This window comes from Penicillium chermesinum, assembly GCF_028974085.1.
Source record: "Penicillium chermesinum strain IBT 19713 chromosome Unknown utg000002l:1.0-5270490.0:1.0-5274688.0, whole genome shotgun sequence".
In the NCBI taxonomy this organism is placed as follows: Eukaryota; Fungi; Ascomycota; class Eurotiomycetes; order Eurotiales; family Aspergillaceae; genus Penicillium; species Penicillium chermesinum.
This window is the reverse complement of record NW_026695312.1, coordinates 2,892,739-2,912,963: the sequence shown is the minus strand read 5'-3', so window position 1 is coordinate 2,912,963 and position 20,225 is coordinate 2,892,739. Positions and strand designations below refer to the sequence as shown.

Sequence of the window (20,225 nt, the reverse complement as noted above, 5' to 3'; positions counted from 1 at the left end):
AAAGGCACAAGAAGCTCAGCACAATGCATGTACTAGCTTGAATATTCGATATCTGAAATAAGCATACCCATCGTTTTCTACATGCCATGGCCCCAGGAACAGAATTTTGCCAAATCAGCCCTTTTACCATTTTTCTATATCAGAACAAAGCCTAAAATCAGGTGTCGGTGTCGATGTCCATAGGGTCCTCCTGCGTTTCACTGCTTGGAAGTTTATCGCTACGTAAGGTGTCATCGGTATGACCGGCGGATTTGGATTGTAAGGCCCGGGCCCGAGCCCGAGCCCGAGCCCGCGATTCGATGATGGCCTTGCGCACACTATCCTTCTCCTGAGGAACTGTCAGGGAAGCGGGCTCTGTATAAATCACTAATTCCTGGCTCTGCGTGGGGGTTGACAACACGGATTCGGGAACGGAGATCATCCGCGCAGCCAGGGGCAGAAGGACCAGGCCCTCCGTGCTGGATTCTGGCTCCGAGAGTTCTTGATCCAAATTGTAGATGTAGGTGGTATGTTTTGTATCATCCAACAGCATCACATCATCAGGTTGGGCGGTTGGGGGGATCGTATCGTGTCTGGCCCGAGCACCGGCATCATGACCTGAGCAAAAGAATGTGTCAACTTTCGCGTTCCCGCCATTTCATCCTTCACCACCACGGCTTCCGCCATTGTATCTGACACGGAAAAGGCCTACCAATCTGCAGACAACCAAATCTCTTCGTCAGAGGCTGGGCACCATCCGGGTCACCGTCCGCAGGGCGCTTTATGCCTTGAGAGTTCCCATCACTCCGCGCCATCCGCACAACACCTCCCCTTTTGAGCCTGATCCCCGGGACCAGGACGAGAGGCGAGAGGAGCTTTCAATATCAGTCGCAGAACGAGAGGCTCGTTCTCATTCTGAGGGTAAGGGGAAGGAAGAAGAAGAGTTGTGCGGGGCAAGTCTCCTGGTTGCTTTGCCCTGCGCAATGCGGCTGGGGATACTTGGGGGAGGAACGGCTTTGACTCATCTCTGCCCGCGAATTTCTTTCTCCCCTCCTCGCCTCACACACCCTTTGTTCCCCCGTCCCTTCCCACCCATTATTTCCAGGATGGCGTCTGCGACACCTACTCCCGAGTGGACTGCTCATAGGGTTTCGAGAGACGTTCCTGGAGTTTTTCAAGGAAAATGGCCATACTTTTGGTGAGTTATTTCTGCCCCGCTTTGCTCTTCTTCTTGCCCCCTCCATGAAGCGCACTCTTTACATGATTGTTTTCCATAGTACCGTCGTCCCCGGTCGTTCCTCTGGCTGACCCGACGCTACTCTTCACCAATGCTGGAATGAACCAATACAAGTCGATATTCTTAGGCACGGTAGATCCGCAGTCGGACTTCGCGAAGCTAAAGCGAGCCGCGAACTCACAGAAGGTTGGAGAAGTATCAGTTTTACTCACAAAAACAGAATACTGGCTAATTATCAAATTTCTGGCAGTGTATCCGTGCTGGCGGAAAGCACAATGTAGGCGCTTTACATCCCTTGAGCAACGTCGCTTTTGACTGATCGTTTTGTGCAGGACCTAGATGATGTGGGCAAAGACAGCTACCACCATGTGAGTGACTACTTGATGATCTGAGCCATTTTAGCCGGTTGCAAAATCCTAAGTTGCTCATGTGTCGATTCTCAGACTTTTTTTGAAATGCTCGGAAACTGGAGCTTTGGGGACTACTTCAAAAAGGAAGCAATCTCATACTCATGGACCCTCCTTACTAAAGTTTATGGCTTAGACCCCGACCGTCTCTATGTCACCTACTTTGAGGGCAATGAAGCTGGTGGCTTAGAGCCAGACCATGAAGCCAAGGAGCTTTGGAAGTCGGTGGGGGTGTTCCGAATCCCATATTCTCCCAGGCAACATGAAAGACAACTTCTGGGAAATGGGCGATCAGGGACCCTGTGGACCTTGCAGTGAGATACACTACGACAGAATTGGTGGCCGGAATGCGGCCCACCTGGTCAACCAAGACGATCCGAACGTGCTGGAGATTTGGAACAACGTCTTCATCCAGTTCAACCGAGAAGCGGATCGATCTCTTGCGCCGCTTCCCAATAAACACGTTGATACTGGCATGGGGTTCGAGCGCCTCGTTTCCATTCTTCAGGACAAGTCGTCAAATTACGATACGGATGTCTTCACTCCGATTTTCCTCGCTATTCAAAATGTCACTGGTGCTCGTGAATACCGTGGGAAATTTGGAGCCGAGGACTCTGATGGCGTCGATACTGCCTATCGTGTCATTGCGGACCATGTTCGGACTCTGATGTTTTCGATCTCAGACGGTGTTATCCCAAACAATGAGGGTCGAGGATATGTGATTCGCCGAGTCTTACGGCGAGGTGCCCGATTTGCCCGCAAGTATTTCAAAGTGGAGATTGGAAACTTCTTCTCGAAGCTTGTTCCGACAGTCGTGGATCAATTGGGTGATATGTTCCCGGAGCTAAAGAAGAAGCAGCAGGACGTGATAGAGATCCTTGACGAGGAAGAGCTATCTTTTGCCAAAACACTGGATCGGGGAGAACGACAATTCGAGCAATATGCCCAACAGGCAAAAGAAAAGGGATCTGATAAACTACATGGCGCCGATGTATGGCGACTGTACGACACTTTTGGCTTCCCGGTGGATCTCACTCAAATCATGGCCGAGGAGCGTGGGCTCCAGATCGACAATATCGAATTTGAAGAGGCGAGGCTGAAAGCCAAGGAGGCAAGCAAGGGTCAAAAGAAAGCCGCGGCTAATACGGTCAAGCTTGATGTCCATGATTTGGGGAAGTTGGACAAGATGGAGAATGTCAAGAAGACAGACGACTCGGCTAAGTTTGGGCGAGAGAACATCACAGCCCGGATTCAAGCCATCTATCATGGGAAGAATTTTCTCGACAACACGGAATCAGTTCCCGATGGTGATCAATTAGGTCTAATCTTAGACTGCACGAACTTCTACGCCGAGCAGGGTGGCCAGGAAAGCGATATGGGAAAGATTGTCATTGACGGGCAGGCTGAGCTTGAGGTTGGAGACGTCCAAGTCTATGCTGGATATGTCCTCCATACAGGCTTCATGAAATATGGCAACTTTGGAGTGGGGGATTCCGTCATTTGTGAATACGATGAACTGCGCCGCTGGCCTATTCGAAACAATCATACAGGCACTCATATCCTGAATTTTGCCTTGCGAGAGGTGCTGGGCGACGGTGTCGAACAACGTGGTTCTCTTGTGGCAGCGGAGAAGCTTCGTTTTGATTTCTCCCACAAAGCTGCTATCGCGGATTCCGATTTGGAAAAAATCGAGCTGAAGGCCACAGAGTACATTCGACAAAACTGTGCAGTGTATTCTCAGGAGGTACCCTTGGCGACTGCTCAGCAAATTTCGGGTGTGAGGGCAGTTTTCGGGGAGACTTACCCTGATCCAGTGCGCGTTGTGTCGGTGGGCGTTGAGATTGAGGAGATTCTACGTGATGTCAAAGATCCCCGCTGGAAGGAAGTGAGTATCGAATTTTGCGGGGGTACCCATGTACAGAAAACCAGTGACATCAAGGACCTTGTCATTCTGGAGGAGAATGGCATTGCGAAGGGAATCCGCCGCATCATTGCTGTTACTGGAGAAGATGCTCATGAAGTCCAGCGAGTCGCTCAGGAATTCGGCAAACGTCTTGAACACTTGGATGCACTACCTCTTGGACCGGCAAAGGAACGAGAAGCCAAGCAGATCCAGGTGGATCTTAATCAGTTGACTATATCTGCTGTTCAGAAAGCTCGGTTCCGAGAACGTTTCGCCTCCATCAACAAGAAAGTCCTTGATGGCCAAAAAGCCCAACAGAAGCTAGAGGCTAAGAAGGCGGTCGAGGCCATCACCAGTTACTTTGAAGCACCCGACCATCAGACATCCTCTTGGTTGGTGGTCAAGCTTCCCATGCCAGCGAGTGCGAAGGCAGTCAGTGAATCTATCAACCATGTGAAGTCAAAGATGCAAGACAAGAGTGTGTATGTCTTGGCTGTCGACCCTGAAAATAGCCGAGTTTCACATGGCTGCTATGTCTCCAAGGTATGTGACAGGGTCTTGGATCCCTATGTAATAACACATTGAGTAATATCCTAACATTGGGGACAGACATTGGGCGACCAGGGTGCCTCTGCCAGCGATTGGGCGGCTGTTGTCTCTGGCGCTGTGGGCGGTAAGGCCGGAGGGAAAGGTCCAACTTCGCTTGGAAACGGTACCAATACGGACAAGATCGATGAGGCTATCTCCCTCGCTTCAGACTATCTCAGCAAGTTCAAGCTTTAATTGTATGTTGGACGTTCAGAAAATGGTGTACTGGTATTTTGGAGGGGAGAAAGGGAACCCCAATATTGATTGCGATAGATGAGCACTCTTCCAATAGCTATCAAATGAATGTGTTACCTTACACGGATTTAATGCCTGGATTCCACGATGCACTACTATTCGCAATTATATATCTGACTGTATACAAGTACCAGGGATTGTCACGTGCCCGTCATCAATTCCACCCGTCAGCAACTGTCATCACGAATCATTACTCCTACTTAATTCTGGCCTCTCTGATTCTGGATTAAGGAATGACCTCACCACGTCTGCGGTCAAGATTCACCCCCCACCCCAAAAGGATCATTGCAACCCGTCTAGTTCAGTTGAGCCTGTTCTTCATGCATTCAATACTTGTTTATGAGCATCAGTGAAGCAGCACTACTTATCGAGCCAGAACCGGCCCGCCTTCGATTGACTTGACGTTGAAATAGTCGCTTCTCGGAGGAGGCGACACGGGCGGCAGATACGTAAGATGGGGAAGCTCTACGCTATCGCTGACTTGCATCTCTCTTACAAATACAACCTAGAGGCATTAGAGGCATTACACCATGTACACCAGGACGACGGGTTAATCCTAGCAGGTGATATCGGTGAATCAGCTACGCATTTACATTCTGCCTTCCGCTGGGCAAAGTCATACTTCCATTCTGTATGGTGGTGCCCAGGAAATCATGAGCTATATACACTTCCATTGTCGGCAAAGGATCGCGCAGCTGGCGGTGGTTCCTCCCCTCCAGCCCGCGGGGAGGCGAAATACGAGCAATGCATAGCAATCGCTCGCCAGTATGGTGTTATAACACCAGAAGACGAATTCGTGACCTGGGACTGCAACGACGGGACTCCTCTGGCGCTGGTTTGCCTATCTTCACGCTGTACGACTACAGCTTTCGGCCACCGGATGTCACACGCGAAAAGGCGCTAGCATGGGCGGAGGAGCAAGGAATCTGCGCGACGGATGAAGTGCTTCTACATCCGGATCCGTATGCGACAAGGGACATGTGGTGTGCTGCCCTGGTCAGCCGATTTGAAGCACGGCTAGAATCCGCTGTCCGTGAAAAGCCAGATCTCCCTCTTATCATCGCCAACCACTGGCCATTACATGAAAGTGTTGTACACCTCCCTGCGGTGCCTCGTTTTCGGCTTTGGTGTGGAACGACCCGCACGGGTGACTGGCACACCCGTTTCCATGCAAAGGTTGTAGTTAGTGGGCATCTTCACTTAAGGCGCACCGATTGGGTCGATGGTGTTCGTTTCGAGGAAGTATCCTTGGGATATCCGCGCCAATGGGAGCGTGCTCGCAGTCTAGGAAAGGATATCAATTCTTTCCTACGGGAAATTCTTCCGGGGCCCCTTGTTGTGGGCCAGGAAGGTGTGACCCAGTGGCGCCCAAATGGTGACATTATTTGTAGTGGCACTCGTGAATCTTCTCGTAACCAATAGGTATAGATTGGACTCTATAATCAACTTGATTATGAATACCAGCCATAGTGATGTATATATATGTCAGAAAGATAGTAATTGTCACTTATATAGGCTTCCATATAGGCTTCCGCACAACCCAGCTTGACCCGGACCTAACCCGGACTGGGTTGGGTTTTGGGTCGAGATCTCCGACCCAGTGTTGGGTCCGGGTTGAATTAGGTAACCCGGGCTGGGTTATTGGGGCCCTAATTGGGTTATAGTATAGGATTATTAGACTGCGGCACGATCCGCAATCCATATCCGCAAACTATGGATTTGGATATGATTTCATATCCGCAATCCGCAGCCTTGTAGATTTAGATATAGACCTCATATCTGTTGGATATTTGCGGATATCCAATGGATATCAAATACAATAAATGTGCCAAGACTCGTGACCTCGAGGGGTATGCATTATTTTTATGTTTTCTCTGGTATTTTTTGTATAACAGCGTTGTTATGATCGAATAATTATAATCTGAATTCGGCTGTAGCGCTCCAGTTTTTAGTATATCTTCTCAATATATTTATCATAAATTCGGCTACAGCTCAACAATTTCTAATATATTTTCTTAATATATATATCACTTAGAGATCTAGCTAGAAGCTATCTAGTAGTCTTAGCTACTTTCGAATCTGCTCTAAATATTTTAGCATATTCTTATTAACTAATATCTCTAGAAGTTTATTATCTTTCATAATAACTTTATATAGTTATTTCTAAAACTATTTCTTTCTTATCTATTTTTAATAATTAATATCTTTATCTTCTAATTTATTATTATTGTCACGGGCCAGGGCCCGGTGTTAATCACGTAGGACACGTGACCTTGGAGTACTAATAGCGGAGGACCAATGTATTAAACTCCTTTCCTTAAGTTTATCGAACACAGTTTGTGGCCTAGTATAGATTGAATCAAGTATTGTTTTAGCTCTTTATATTCGATAAACTTCGCTTGTGGAACAGCCAAACCTTTATTAGTTGTTAGAGGCCTCGAGGTAGTTAGCTCGAGTGTAACGAATTATCCCTGAATTGTTACCGATTTAGTAGAATGTTAGAACAAAGATATTAATGTAATGAGCACGCTGGATATCGAATATTAGTAAATAATAGAAATCTCGAGATAGTCGATTTAAGTATATAGCAGGTTATCCCTAAATTATTATCGATTCGATAGAATAATAGAATAGAGATGTTAGTATAATAGATATATTAAATATTAAATTTTAGTAGATATTAAAAGTCTTATAATAATCGGCTTGAGTATATAATAGTTTAATATAAAATCAAGATTAATTTGATAGATAATATATTAGGAAATTTAGATAATATAAATAGAGATAATAGATTATTAGATCTTTTATTATAGGTCTAATTATTAATAAAATAGATAGAATAAAATAATATAAAATATAATAATATTATTATAATATAATAAAAGATATTAGTGAGCTAACTAGTATAAATATAGAAAATAAATTAGATCTTATTAGACTAGTTTATATAAAACTAAATAATACTAGAAAAGGCTATAAAAAAATAGATAAAAAGATTAGAAATCTAACTAAAAACTCTATTAATAAATATAATAATAATCTCGACTTTTATAATAATAAAAATAAGAATTTTAATAAAAATAATAGAGATATTATTAGCTTTCTCTTAAATAAAGATAGAAATATTAGTAGAACTAGTATAAATAATTATATAATAGTCTTATATATATCTTTTAGATCTAGCGATATTTATAAGAAATTTATCTAACTAGCTAGTATAAAAGATTATAATAAAAAATAAATTTAAAATAGATAATAATATTATTAAAAATCTATAAGATTAATTAGTTTATATCTTTTTTTATTTTAAAAAATTAGTAATAAAAAACTATATCTTATTTATAAAAATCTACTAATATAATAATAGAAATATCTTTAATCTACTAATATATCTAGAGAGTATTTATAAAAATCCTAACTTCTAAATAAAAATATATAAAAGATTTTATATATTATACTAATAAGAAGATCAGTCTTTTACAAAAATTTTTTATAACTTAAGAGAGAGTTTATAGATATAAAAATTATAGAATAACTTAATAAAATAAGATAGGATATCTTATAGATAGTTATAAACTAGAAGATAAAAGAGATATTATTAGTTCGAGATATCTTTAATATCTATTTAAAACTAGTTATATATCTATAAAAGATTAGCTTAGATAATAATATACTAGAATTAGATTAATATAGGATATATCTTTATATAAAGACTAATAATAAGATAGACTAGATATTAATAATATAAATAAAATATACTAAATCTTATATAAAATAATTATAATTATAAAATATTTCTTCTAAATAGATATAATAGATAACTCTAGATAAAATTAAATAATAATAGAAAAAAGATAGATGTTTCTATTATAATAAGATAGACTATCTTATTTAAGATTATAAACTCTGATCTATATAATTTTTAAACTAATTAATAGATACTATTGAATCGAGTAAGAATAAGAAAAAGTATATTATATAGATTAAAAAATCGAAGATTATAGATAATAAAGAAAATAAGATCTTATTATTAAACAAAAATAAAGAGATTATTTCTAATAAGTTAGAAAATAAGTAATTTCTATTCTAAGTTATAAACAAGAGCGAAAGAGGATTAATTAAGAAGTTACTAAAAAATAAAATATTATTATTTATAATTAATACTAGAGTTAATAGAATCTAATTTATACTAGCTTTTATTGATAATAGTTATTATTATTATATAACTATAAACTAATTATTAATATAGTTATTTAATTTTTTATATATTAAGATATATCTATAAATATTAAATAGAGTAATCCTAAACTAGTACTAAATAATCTATATTATATATTTTAATCTTAATATTTATAATTGTTATTAAAGTTAAGTATTTATCTATATTATCGAATTATAAAAGGATAATATAATTTTAGAAGATCTATAATTTTATAAAATAAATAGATATTATTTAGCTAGGAAAGGTTATCTAGATATCTTCTTAAAGTTAAGAGAATATACTAGATACTAGAATTAAGTAGATTATTTAATTAAACTTATTAAAATAAAGATATTATAATTTAAGAAAGTAATAAAAGTAAAAATCGATAAATTAATATATTAAAAGATAAGTATAAAATAGATATAAATTAGTAAGATCTTAATAGATAATATTAAGAAAGTCTTCTAACTAAAAAGATATATTAATATAAAAAAGAAGTTATTAAAATATTATTAATAATAGTTAGAAATTTTTAGCTAATAATTAACTAACTAATTATTATTATATTAATCTAGAATTAATTATAAAATCTTATTAAAATAAGACTAGAATAAGATCAAGAAATTTTTATTATATAGACTATTATATAGTATAAATAGAAAGGAACTTTTATATCTAAAAAAGATATTAATAAATTTATTTGGTAAAAATTTTATAAAAGTTAGTTAATTACTAATAATAATACTAGTATTATTAATATAGAAACTAGATAATAGTATATAATTTTATATTAATTATTAAAGATTAAATAAATAAATAATAAAAGATTATTATTTTTTATTTTTAATATATAAGATATTATAAAATATAAGTTAGATAAGATAGTTTATAAAACTTGATATTATTATTATATTTTATAAGATTTATATAATACAAAAAAAGGAATAAAAAATAGTCTTCTGAATATATTATAGATTCTATAAATAGTAAAATATTATATATAGAAATTATATAGAAAATATATAATTCTTATATAATAATATATCTAGATCGAGATATTATATATATAATATTATCTTAATAATTCTTTTAACTAGAAATAGTAAAAGATATATATTATTTTTTATAAAATTATATAGTTTATAGGAAAAGTTTAGTCTAGTATAATATAAAATATAAGTTATTAAAATCTTTATTGATTTTATAATAAATATAGATAGAAATATTTATAGATTTTATTATTAGTCTGTTTTTATAAAATATAATAAAAATAATAAATTATATAATAATAATAGATTAGTTAATAAAAAGTATTATCCTAGTAAGAATAAAAGATATAATAGCTAAAGATATAATAAATATATTTCTAGTATATTTTTATATATATTATAAAGTTTTATTAGTGATAGTAAACAATTATAGTTCTTAATTTATAAGTAGATTTTGGAAAAGAGTATATAAAAAACTATTAATATAATAATATTTATTGATAGTATTTTATCTATAAACTAATAGTATAATAAAATATATTAATTAAGAGATTAAATATATTCTATATATATTTATTATCTATATATAAGATAATTAGAAAAAATTATTATTAATTATTATTATTATAATTAATAATTATAATATTATTACTATTAGAATATTACTATTCTTTTTTATCTATAGATATTATATCGATCTAATTAGAATTAATAATATTAACTAATTAAAAGATATCGTGATATAGTCTAAGTTAATAGATAAAATCTTTATAAATTATCTACAAAAAATTATTGATTAGGCCTAGATAATAATAGTTGTTATATAAGTAATATAAGAAGAATAGATAAATCGATAATAATAAGCTATACTAGTATATCAGAAAAGAGACTATATATAGTTAAACTTATAAGATATATATATCTAATGTTATGGGCCAGGGCCTGGTGTTGATTATGTAGGACATATAACCTTGGCGTACTAATAGCGGAGGACCGGTGTATTAAACTCCTTTCCTTAAGTTTATCGAACACAGTTCGTAACCTAGTATAGATTGAACCAAGTCTTACTTTAGCTCTTTACATTGATAAACTTCGCTTGCGGAACAGCCAAACCTTTATCAGTTGTTAGAGGCCTCGAGATAGTCAGCTCAAATATAATAAAGTACCCCGAATCGCTGCCGATTCGGTAAAACATCAGAACAAAAACATCGACGTAATAAATACACTGGGTGTCGAATATTAGCGAATAACGAAAGTCTTGAGATAATCGACTTGAGTATATAACAGATTATCTCTGAATCACTATTAATTCGGCAGAATATTAGAATAGAGACATTGGTATAATAGATATATCGAATATCAAATTTTAGTAGATATCAGAAGTCTTATAATAATTAGTTTAAGTATATAGTAATTTAATATAAAATTAAGATTAATTCGATAGATAATAGATCGGGAAATTTAGATAATATAAATAGAAATAATAGATTATTAAACCTCTTATTATAGGTCTAAATATTAATAGAATAGATAAAATAAAATAATATAAAATATAATAATATTATTATAATATAACAAAAGATACTAGCGAGCTAACTAACATAAATATAAAAGATAAATCAAACCTTATTAGATTAGTTTATATAGAATTAAATAATACTAGAAAGAGTTATAAGAGAATAGATAAGAAAATTAGAAGCCCAACTAGAGATCTTATTAATAAATATAATAATAACCCTAACTTTTATAATAATAGGAATAGAAACTCTAATAGAGATAATAGATATATTACTAACTCTTTCTCGAATAAAAATAGAAATATTAACAAAACTAGTATAAATAGTTATATAACAACTCTAAATATATTTTCTAGATCTAGTAATATTTATAAAAAGTTTATCTAACTAGCTAGTATAGAAGATTATAATAGAAAATAAGCTTAGAATAGATAATAATACTATTAGAGACTTATAAAACTAATTAATTTATATCTTTTTTTATTTAGAAAAATTAGCGATAAAAAACTATATCTTATTTATAAAAATCTGTTAATATAATAACAAAAATATTCTTAATCTGCTAATATATCTAGAAGATATTTACAGAAATCCTAACTTTTAAATAAAAATATATAAAAGATTTTATATATTATATTAACAAAAAAACTAATCTTTTACAAAATTCTTCTTATAACTCGAGAAAGAGTTTATAGATATAAGAGCTATAAAATAATTTAATAAAATAAAATAAGATATTTTATAGATAGTTATAAACTAGAAAATAAAAGAGATATTATCGATTTAAGATATTTCTAGTATTTATTTAAAGCTAGTTATATATCTATAAAAGATTAGTTTAGATAATAATATATTAGAGTTAGATTAATATAAAATATATCTTTATATAAAAACTAATAATAAGATAGACTAGATACTAATAATATAGATAAAATATATCAAATCCTATATAAAATAATTATAATTATAAAAAGTTTCTCCTAAATAAACATAATAGATAATCTTAGATAAGATTAAATAATAATAAAAAGAGGATAGATATTTTTATTATAATAAAATAGACTATCTTATATAAGATTATAAATCCTAATCTATATAGTCTCTAAACTAATTAATAGATATTATTAAATTAAACAAAAATAAAAAAAAACATATTATATAGATTAAAAAGTTAAAGATAATAGATAATAAAAAAAATAAGATCTTATCATCAAGTAAAAATAAAGAGACCACTTCTAATAAGATAAAAAACAAATAACTCTTATTCTAAGTTATAAATAAAAATAAAAAAAGATTAGGAAACTACTAAAAAACAAAACATTACTATTTATAATCAATACTAAAATTAATAGAATCTAATTTATACTAGCTTTTGTCGATAACAACTATTATTATTATATAATTATAAACTAGTTATTAATATAGTCGCTCAATCTTCTATATATCAAGATATATCTATAAATATTAGACAAAATAACCCTAAACTAGTATTAAATAATCTATATTATATACTTCGATCTCAATATTTATAGTTATTATTAAAATCAAATATTTATTTATATTATTAAATTATAAAAGAATAATATAATTCTAGAGAATCTATAGCTTTATAAAATAAATAGATACTATTTAACCAGAAAAAGATAGCTAGATATCTTTTTAAAGTTAAGAAAATATACTAGATATTAGAATCAAGCAGATTACTTAATTAGATCTATTAAAATAAAAATATTATAGCTTAAAAAAGTAATAAAAGTAAAAATCGACAAATTAATATATCAAAAAATAAGTACAAAACAGATACAAATCGGTAAGATCTCGATAGATAATATTAAGAAAGTTTTCTAGCTAAAAAAATATATCGATATAAAAAAGAAACTACTAAAATATTACTAGTAGTAATTAGAAGTCTTTAGCTAACAATTAACTAACTAGTTACTATTATATCAACCTAGAATCGATTATAAAATCTTATTAAAACAAGACCAGAATAGGATCGAAAAGTTTCTACTATATAGACTATTATATAATATAAACAAGAAAGAACTCTTATATCTATAAAAAATATTAATAGATCTACTCAACAAAAACTTTATAAAAGTCAGTCAATTACTAGTAATAATATTAGTATTATTAGTATAGAAATTAGATAATAATATATAATTTTATATCAATTACTAAAGACTAAACAAATAAATAATAAAAGATTATTATCTTTTATCTCTGATATATAAGATATTATAAAATATAGACTAGTATACTTTTATATATATTATAAAATCCTACTAGCAATAGTAAATAATTATAATTTTTAATTTATAAACAGGTTCTAGAAGAGAATATACAAGAAACTATCGATATAATAGTATTTATCGATAGTATTTTATCTATAAACTAACAGCATAATAGAGTATATTAACTAAAAGATCAAATATATTCTATATATATTTATTATCTATATATAAGATAACTAGAAAAAATTATTACTAATTATTATTATTATAATCAATAACTATAATACTATTATTACTAGAATATTATTATTCTTTTTTATTTATAGATATTATATTAATCTAATTAAAATTAATAATACTAACTAATTAAAGAATATCTTAATATAGCCCGAGTTAGTAGACAAAATCTTTATAAATTACTTATAAGAAACTACTAATTAGATCTAGACAACAATAACTATTATATAAATAATATAGAAAGAATAAATAAATCGACAACAATAAGTTATACTAGTATATTAAAAGAAAGATTATATATAATTAAACTTATAAAATATATACATCTAATATCCTTTAAAAAAACTAGACTAGTTATATATATAATATTAAATAATCGATATCTTATCACTATATACTATCTAATTAAACATTCCTATTAGTGTCTATCTTATATTCTATATTAAATTAATATAACCTACAACTATAGACCTACTTTTCTTCTAGATTGTAGACAATATATAGCCACTACCACTATTAATAAATAACAAATTGGAGTACAAAGTTGAACAAATTGTGGCTGTTCGACACAAGAAAATTAGGAAGAGATATGTTACGGACCCACTTCGGTTGAAGAAAATAAGTCAACCACGACCAACCGATCTGTCAAGATTGACACACACGTGACAAGGGAGCCAGGTATGGCAGCCGACCAATTGGCATGAAGGAGCCAGGAACAGCTGTCTAAGGCAGCAAGGCAACAGTGGCTCATCAGCGATGTGCACTGCACATCAGCGATGCGCGGAGCGCATCAGCGATGTGTCCCGAACACATCAGTGACAGGAAGGACTGGATATATAAGGACACTCACTTGGCACCATGTATTTAGTTCTTCGCGATCAATCTCTTCTTGATTCTACATCATTGTTACTTAGGAACCACAAGATTGGAATACGACAACGGTTCATTGTTCATACTTGTCTCGAATCCAAACCTAACGACGAAGGGGAGATCCATAAGAACCTGACCTCGTCGGCGCCCTCAGCAGCTCCACGTTTACTAAGCAAGACCTCTAAGGACTTGAGCATCTAAGGCCTGTTGCCGTGTGTGATCGGTAGGCATTGCAATAGAGTGACGAGACACCCTTGGCGTGCAGAGTGACCAAGAGAAGTATCACCCTTTGAGGACCCACTCACCGAGACTCGCTAGGTAGTGCGTAACACATTGATCGCCCATCTCGAACAAGTACGACACTGAACAGCAATTGACGCCCTGACCTTGACGCCACTATGTCGACTCAAGGCAGTAATACCCCACGCCCACCAGCACCAGCTGCACCACCTACCAACGCTCAGTTGGAAGGCATGCTCAGCCAGTTACAGGAACAAATTATGGAACTAGAGAAGCAACGATTGCCACAGATCAAACCACCGAAGCCAGATTTCTTCGAAGGACACCGAGGCAAGTTGCGAGCATTCTTGACGCAGATGGATATGCAATTACGACTTGTCAACTTCCAGTCCGAAGTCGATAAGGTCATGTATGCATCCACGTACCTGCGAGGACAAGCGTTCGAATGGTTCGAACCATACATCCGGGACTATACCGACAAACCCAGCAAGGACCGCGATGAAGCTACAAAAGAAGTTTTCGCGTCATACTCCAACTTTAAGAAGAAATTAGAAGCCACCTTTGGGGATGTTGATGCAACCCGTACCGCGGAACGACGATTGAGGAGACTCCGACAAACTGGATCAGCCAGTGTATACACCGCTGAATTCCAACAAATCATCTCTCATCTCGATTGGGATGAGGATGCGTACATCGCCATCTATGAAGACGGTCTTAAGGAAGATGTGAAAGACGAAATCATGCGAATCGACCGACCCGATAGGTTGAGCAAACTCATGGAAGTCGCAGTCAAGTTCGACAACCGACTATACGAAAGATCGCTTCAACGACGAGAAGCACGACAGTGGCGGGGACAAGGACAACCTCCCCGAACCCACGGATTCCGACGACGAGGAGGTCGAAGAGAGCCACGACAGGCCCAGTACAATGACCCATATGGATTGCAACCTATGGATCTGGACGCGGCAGAAAACCCACGAAAGGAAAAGCAATATAGGCAGATGAAAGGAAAATGCTTCAACTGCAACCAAGGAGGACATTTCGCAAAAGAATGCCCTAAACCACGGAAACCGCGACAACCGCAGCAACTTCGAGCAACAAACGAGAGCCGAGGCGGATACAACGAGACCAAACAAATCTGCGCCACGGAAGAGCGCGAGAGGGACGAAACATTATCAGACATCCAAGACATGCTTGAAGCATGGACGACGCTAAGTGAAAGCGAGATCGCAGACAGCGAACCAACGGACGGAACCGCGAGAAACACCAACGACAAAGACACAGAAGCACAGACGTACGAGGGGAGTGACACCTCGGAACTGTTGAAAGAAAACCAGCGACACGAGTTCCCAGAGATCGATTGGGATAACAGAAGTTGGACTCTGGACGAATCCGAGTCCCAGGAGCAAGAGGGACTATCCCAGGAGACACGAAACCTCGTTCAAGGAACGAAGGGCTCCCAGGACCTCGAATACGAACCTCCATGCCCCGAACTGCACTACCAGGACCCAGAATGGGCCGTCGAGATATTCAACCGAATTGTCAGGGAAGAACCCTACATCAGAGGAGCAGTTATGAAGTTAAACGAGTTGTGCGAACTCATGAACAGGAACACCACCAAAGAAGAAAAGAAGAGGGCCTGGATCGAGTGCGACCCACAGCGGTACGCGTTCCGACCAGAACACGAAATACCCTACAGCGCAGGATGCCCGTGCGATGAAGCGGATTGCTCATGTCGCGGATACGCCAGGCATCCCGACCACAGCACGATACCCTTCACGCGGTGCTATGAACTACATTCTTGCCCGCAACACGACAAAGAAAAAGCTGAGGCCAAACCCTACCGACTCGAAACAAACGTATACGAGAAAGCACCACGATGGCGACGCCAGTACAAGAGCAGCTACCTGGCCAGACACGGATTGTTACCATCCGACCCTGCCAAGAAGAACCAGAACCAATCAATTTGCGGAACGCAGTGGGGACCTCACCTAAAGGTCGAAGTGATCCTTATGGGAAGAAAAGCACGAGCGTTCATTGATTCTGGAGCATGTGGAAATTTTCTGTCCAAGGCATGGGCCAGAGCTCATGGAGTACCCGTTTACGCCAACCCAAATGCTGTACCAGTCACTGGGTTAGACGGACGCGCCTACGGAACAGGAATACAATACGAAACAGGATGGATACCAATGCAGCTCGGAAACCACTTCGAGATGAATAATTTCGATATCATCTCAGAACTAGGGAAGTACGATGTGCTATTAGGAAGTCCATGGTTGAAACGACACAACCCCGAAATCGACTGGAAAACGCACACACTCAGATTCACACGATGTGAATGCCGAACGACGAACGGCGAGGCGACGGATAAGCCTAAGAAAACCGCCAAATTTAGGGAGCTCAGCCCTGGGCAGGCAGACACACCAGAGAACATGCACAGGCAGCAGACCCAGCATAGTCCTCGGTCCTCGGGAGGTAGGACCCCGCATACCATCGTGAGAATGGATGCCTATGTCACAGAAGAAGTCGCGATGTCAGACGATGAAATTGACAACTACGTGGTAATTGACCACGCCGAAGACACGAAGGCCCTCTGTGGGACAGAGGAAGAGGTACAGATACCTGAACAATACAAGGAATTCGAAGACGTGTTCACACCACCACCAATTGGCACACTGCCAGAACACGGTCCGTACGACCACGAGATCAAACTCAAACCAGGGATGGAACCCAAGTTCATGCCGATTTACCAACTCAACGAGAACAACAAACGTCTCTTGAAGGAATATATCGACGAAAACTTGAAGAAGGGATACATACGACCATCCAAGTCACCAGCAGGATACCCCATCCTATTCGTTGCGAAGAAACACGAAGACCCCACGAAACGGCAACGAATGTGCATCGATTACAGACAGCTGAACGAAGCCACGATCAAGGATCGACACCCATTGCCTTTGATTCAAAGCATCCAAAATACTGTTGGGAAAGCTAAGATATACAGCAAGTACGACATCACGGAAGCTTACTACAGGCTACGAATCAAAGAAGGGGACGAATGGAAAACAGCATTCCGAACAGAACTTGGACACTTCGAGTATACTGTTATGCCCTTTGGATTGACCAACGCACCAGCATCATTCCAAAGATTCATTCTAGACGTTCTGAGGGAATATCTAGATATCTTTGTTGTTGTCTACCTAGACGACATCTTGGTCTACTCCAACAACGAGGAAGAACACGTGCAGCACAACAAACTCGTTCTTCAGAAACTCAGAGAAGCGAAAGTCACATTGAAACTCAAGAAATGCGAGTTCCACACGGAAGAAACTGGATTCTTAGGATATGTCATCACCAAGGAGGGATTCAGCATGGAAGAAGAAAAAGTACGAAGCATCCTGGAATGGCCACGACCTACCAAGGTTAAGGAAGTGCAACAATTCCTAGGGTTAGCCAACTACTACCGACGATGGATCGGAGGATTTTCAGCAAAGGCACACGGCCTAACAGAACTCACGAAAAAAGACCAGCCGTGGGAATGGAACAACGAAGCGAAACAATCGTTCAACGAACTTAAACGATTATTTTTGGAACGAATCATACTCGCAAGAAATGATCCACAGAAACCATATGTCATGGAGACAGATGCATCGGACTACGCGTTAGGAGCCAGGCTCACGCAACCCGATAACGAACAGAAATATCGACCAATTGCATTTTGGTCCAGAAAGATGACACCAGCCGAATTAAACTACGATGTCTACGACAAAGAACTATTGGCAATAGTCATGGCATTCAAGACATGGAGACCATACTTGGAAGGAGCAAACCACCAAGTAGTAGTGAAGTCAGATCACAAAAATCTGACATACTTCACCACTACCAAGGAGCTCACCAGACGACAAGCACGATGGGCAGAAGAACTGTCCCGATACGATTACCGAATCGAACACTGCAGCGGAACGTCCAACAGTCAAGCAGACGCGCTCAGCAGAAGACCTGACTACCAAGAAGGAGTCAAAGAAGCATCACCAGCCATCCTACGAATGGATGAATATGGCAATATTGTTCACAACCACCAACAGCTAGCAGCAACTAGTGAAATCCTAGACGAATGGACGGCCAAACTCAAGGAAGAGACAGCTAAAGACGGAACCATCCAGAAAATCTTGGAAACCGCACCAGCAAAGATGACCCAAGAAAACGGACTTGTCATCATACACGGATTGATCTACGTACCCGAAAAATTGAGACAAGAAACGATCAAAAACCACCATGACACCCCAGCGGAAGGACATATGGGAGCAGAAAAGACTATCGAAAGCATCACAAGGAACTACTTCTGGCCGAACATCCACAGAAAAGTCAGGAAATACATACGAAACTGCGATACCTGTCAACGAGACAAACCAACAAGACACATGCAGTATGGAGAGCTACAACCTGTCGAAGCACCGACAACACCGTTCGAAGTCATCACCATTGACTTCATCACCAAGTTACCCCAGTCGGACGAACAAGATATGATTATGGTAGTGACGTGTAAACTCACGAAGTACACATACCTAATCGCAACCACGGAGCAGATCACAGCAGAAGAAATGGCAGACCTGCTTGTGAGACACGTTTTTGCAACCAACGGAACGCCCAGGGTCATGATATCTGATCGAGACAAACTATTCACCTCGAGACTCTGGCAGTCACTTACAGACTTGATAGGGATAGAGCTACGACTTTCAACAGCCTATCACCCGCATACCAACGGACAGACAGAACGAACAAACCAAACAGTTGAACAATGGCTACGCCACTACGTCAACTACCGACAAGATAATTGGGCAGCACTCTTACCTATTGCACAGTTCGCGTTTAACAACGCCGTCCACTCAACGACCGGTGAAACACCAGCATTTGCAGTATTCGGAAGAAACCCGACACTGCTAGGAGAAGCAATCGGCAAGAAACCAGTCGCCGAAAACGCACGACTCATGGCTCGAGGCATCAGACAACTACATGCACAACTCGCCAAAGACATTGAATTCATGAACTACCGCATGAAAATGTACTACGACCGCACCCACGCGGAAGGGCCAGACCTAAAAGAGGGGATGAAAGTGTACCTCTTACGACGAAACATCAAAACCAAGCGACCTAGCTCGAAACTCGACCACCTGAAACTCGGACCGTTTAAAATTGAAAAGAAAATCGGACCAGTCAATTATCGCTTGAAACTACCAGAAAGCATGAAAAGAATATTCCCGACATTCCATATCTCGTTACTCGAACCCGCACCAGAAAATGCAACCCTTGAAACCAACGTTGAACTCGCGGAAGACGAAACAGAGGACGAATACGAAGTCGAAGCTATCCTAGGGGGATAGATGGATGGATAATCAGCAGAAGCTCTTGGTTAAATGGAAAGGGTACCCTACCTCGGAAAACACATGGGAACCTATTTCGAACCTGAGGGGCTGCCACCAGCTGGTTCAACAATATTATCGCGCGGCGAAGAGACTACCTCGCCAACGGAAGCAGCGAAAGCGTCGAAATCAATGTCGTCCCAAT

The 20,225-nt window shown here is 37.2% G+C and overlaps 4 protein-coding genes across 4 annotated transcripts; 3 read left to right on the top strand and 1 right to left on the bottom strand.

Annotated features, from left to right (window-relative positions):
- Positions 1 to 157: 157 nt before the first annotated feature.
- Positions 158 to 794, bottom strand: N7468_001934 (uncharacterized protein; the record flags this gene model as incomplete). The annotated part of the gene is made up of 2 exons (XM_058471231.1): positions 158 to 597; positions 692 to 794. 2 exons carry the CDS (start codon positions 792 to 794, stop codon positions 158 to 160), a joined length of 543 nt encoding a protein of 180 aa, XP_058334372.1.
- Positions 795 to 1,086: 292 nt separating this feature from the next.
- Positions 1,087 to 4,309, top strand: N7468_001933 (alanine--tRNA ligase; the record flags this gene model as incomplete). The annotated part of the gene is made up of 7 exons (XM_058471230.1): positions 1,087 to 1,177; positions 1,257 to 1,402; positions 1,467 to 1,493; positions 1,549 to 1,584; positions 1,660 to 1,844; positions 1,939 to 4,069; positions 4,136 to 4,309. Coding segments are annotated over 7 exons (2,790 nt in total), but the record flags the coding sequence as incomplete, so codon positions are not given.
- An 804-nt stretch (positions 4,310 to 5,113) lies between these two features.
- On the top strand, positions 5,114 to 5,791 carry N7468_001932 (transposase; the record flags this gene model as incomplete). Its single annotated transcript, XM_058471229.1, has 1 exon — positions 5,114 to 5,791. The coding sequence occupies one exon, from the start codon at positions 5,114 to 5,116 to the stop codon at positions 5,789 to 5,791; it is 678 nt and encodes a 225-aa protein (XP_058334370.1).
- A 10,059-nt stretch (positions 5,792 to 15,850) lies between these two features.
- On the top strand, positions 15,851 to 16,452 carry N7468_001931 (uncharacterized protein; the record flags this gene model as incomplete). Its single annotated transcript, XM_058471228.1, has 2 exons — positions 15,851 to 16,323; positions 16,383 to 16,452. 2 exons carry the CDS (start codon positions 15,851 to 15,853, stop codon positions 16,450 to 16,452), a joined length of 543 nt encoding a protein of 180 aa, XP_058334369.1.
- Positions 16,453 to 20,225: the final 3,773 nt, after the last annotated feature.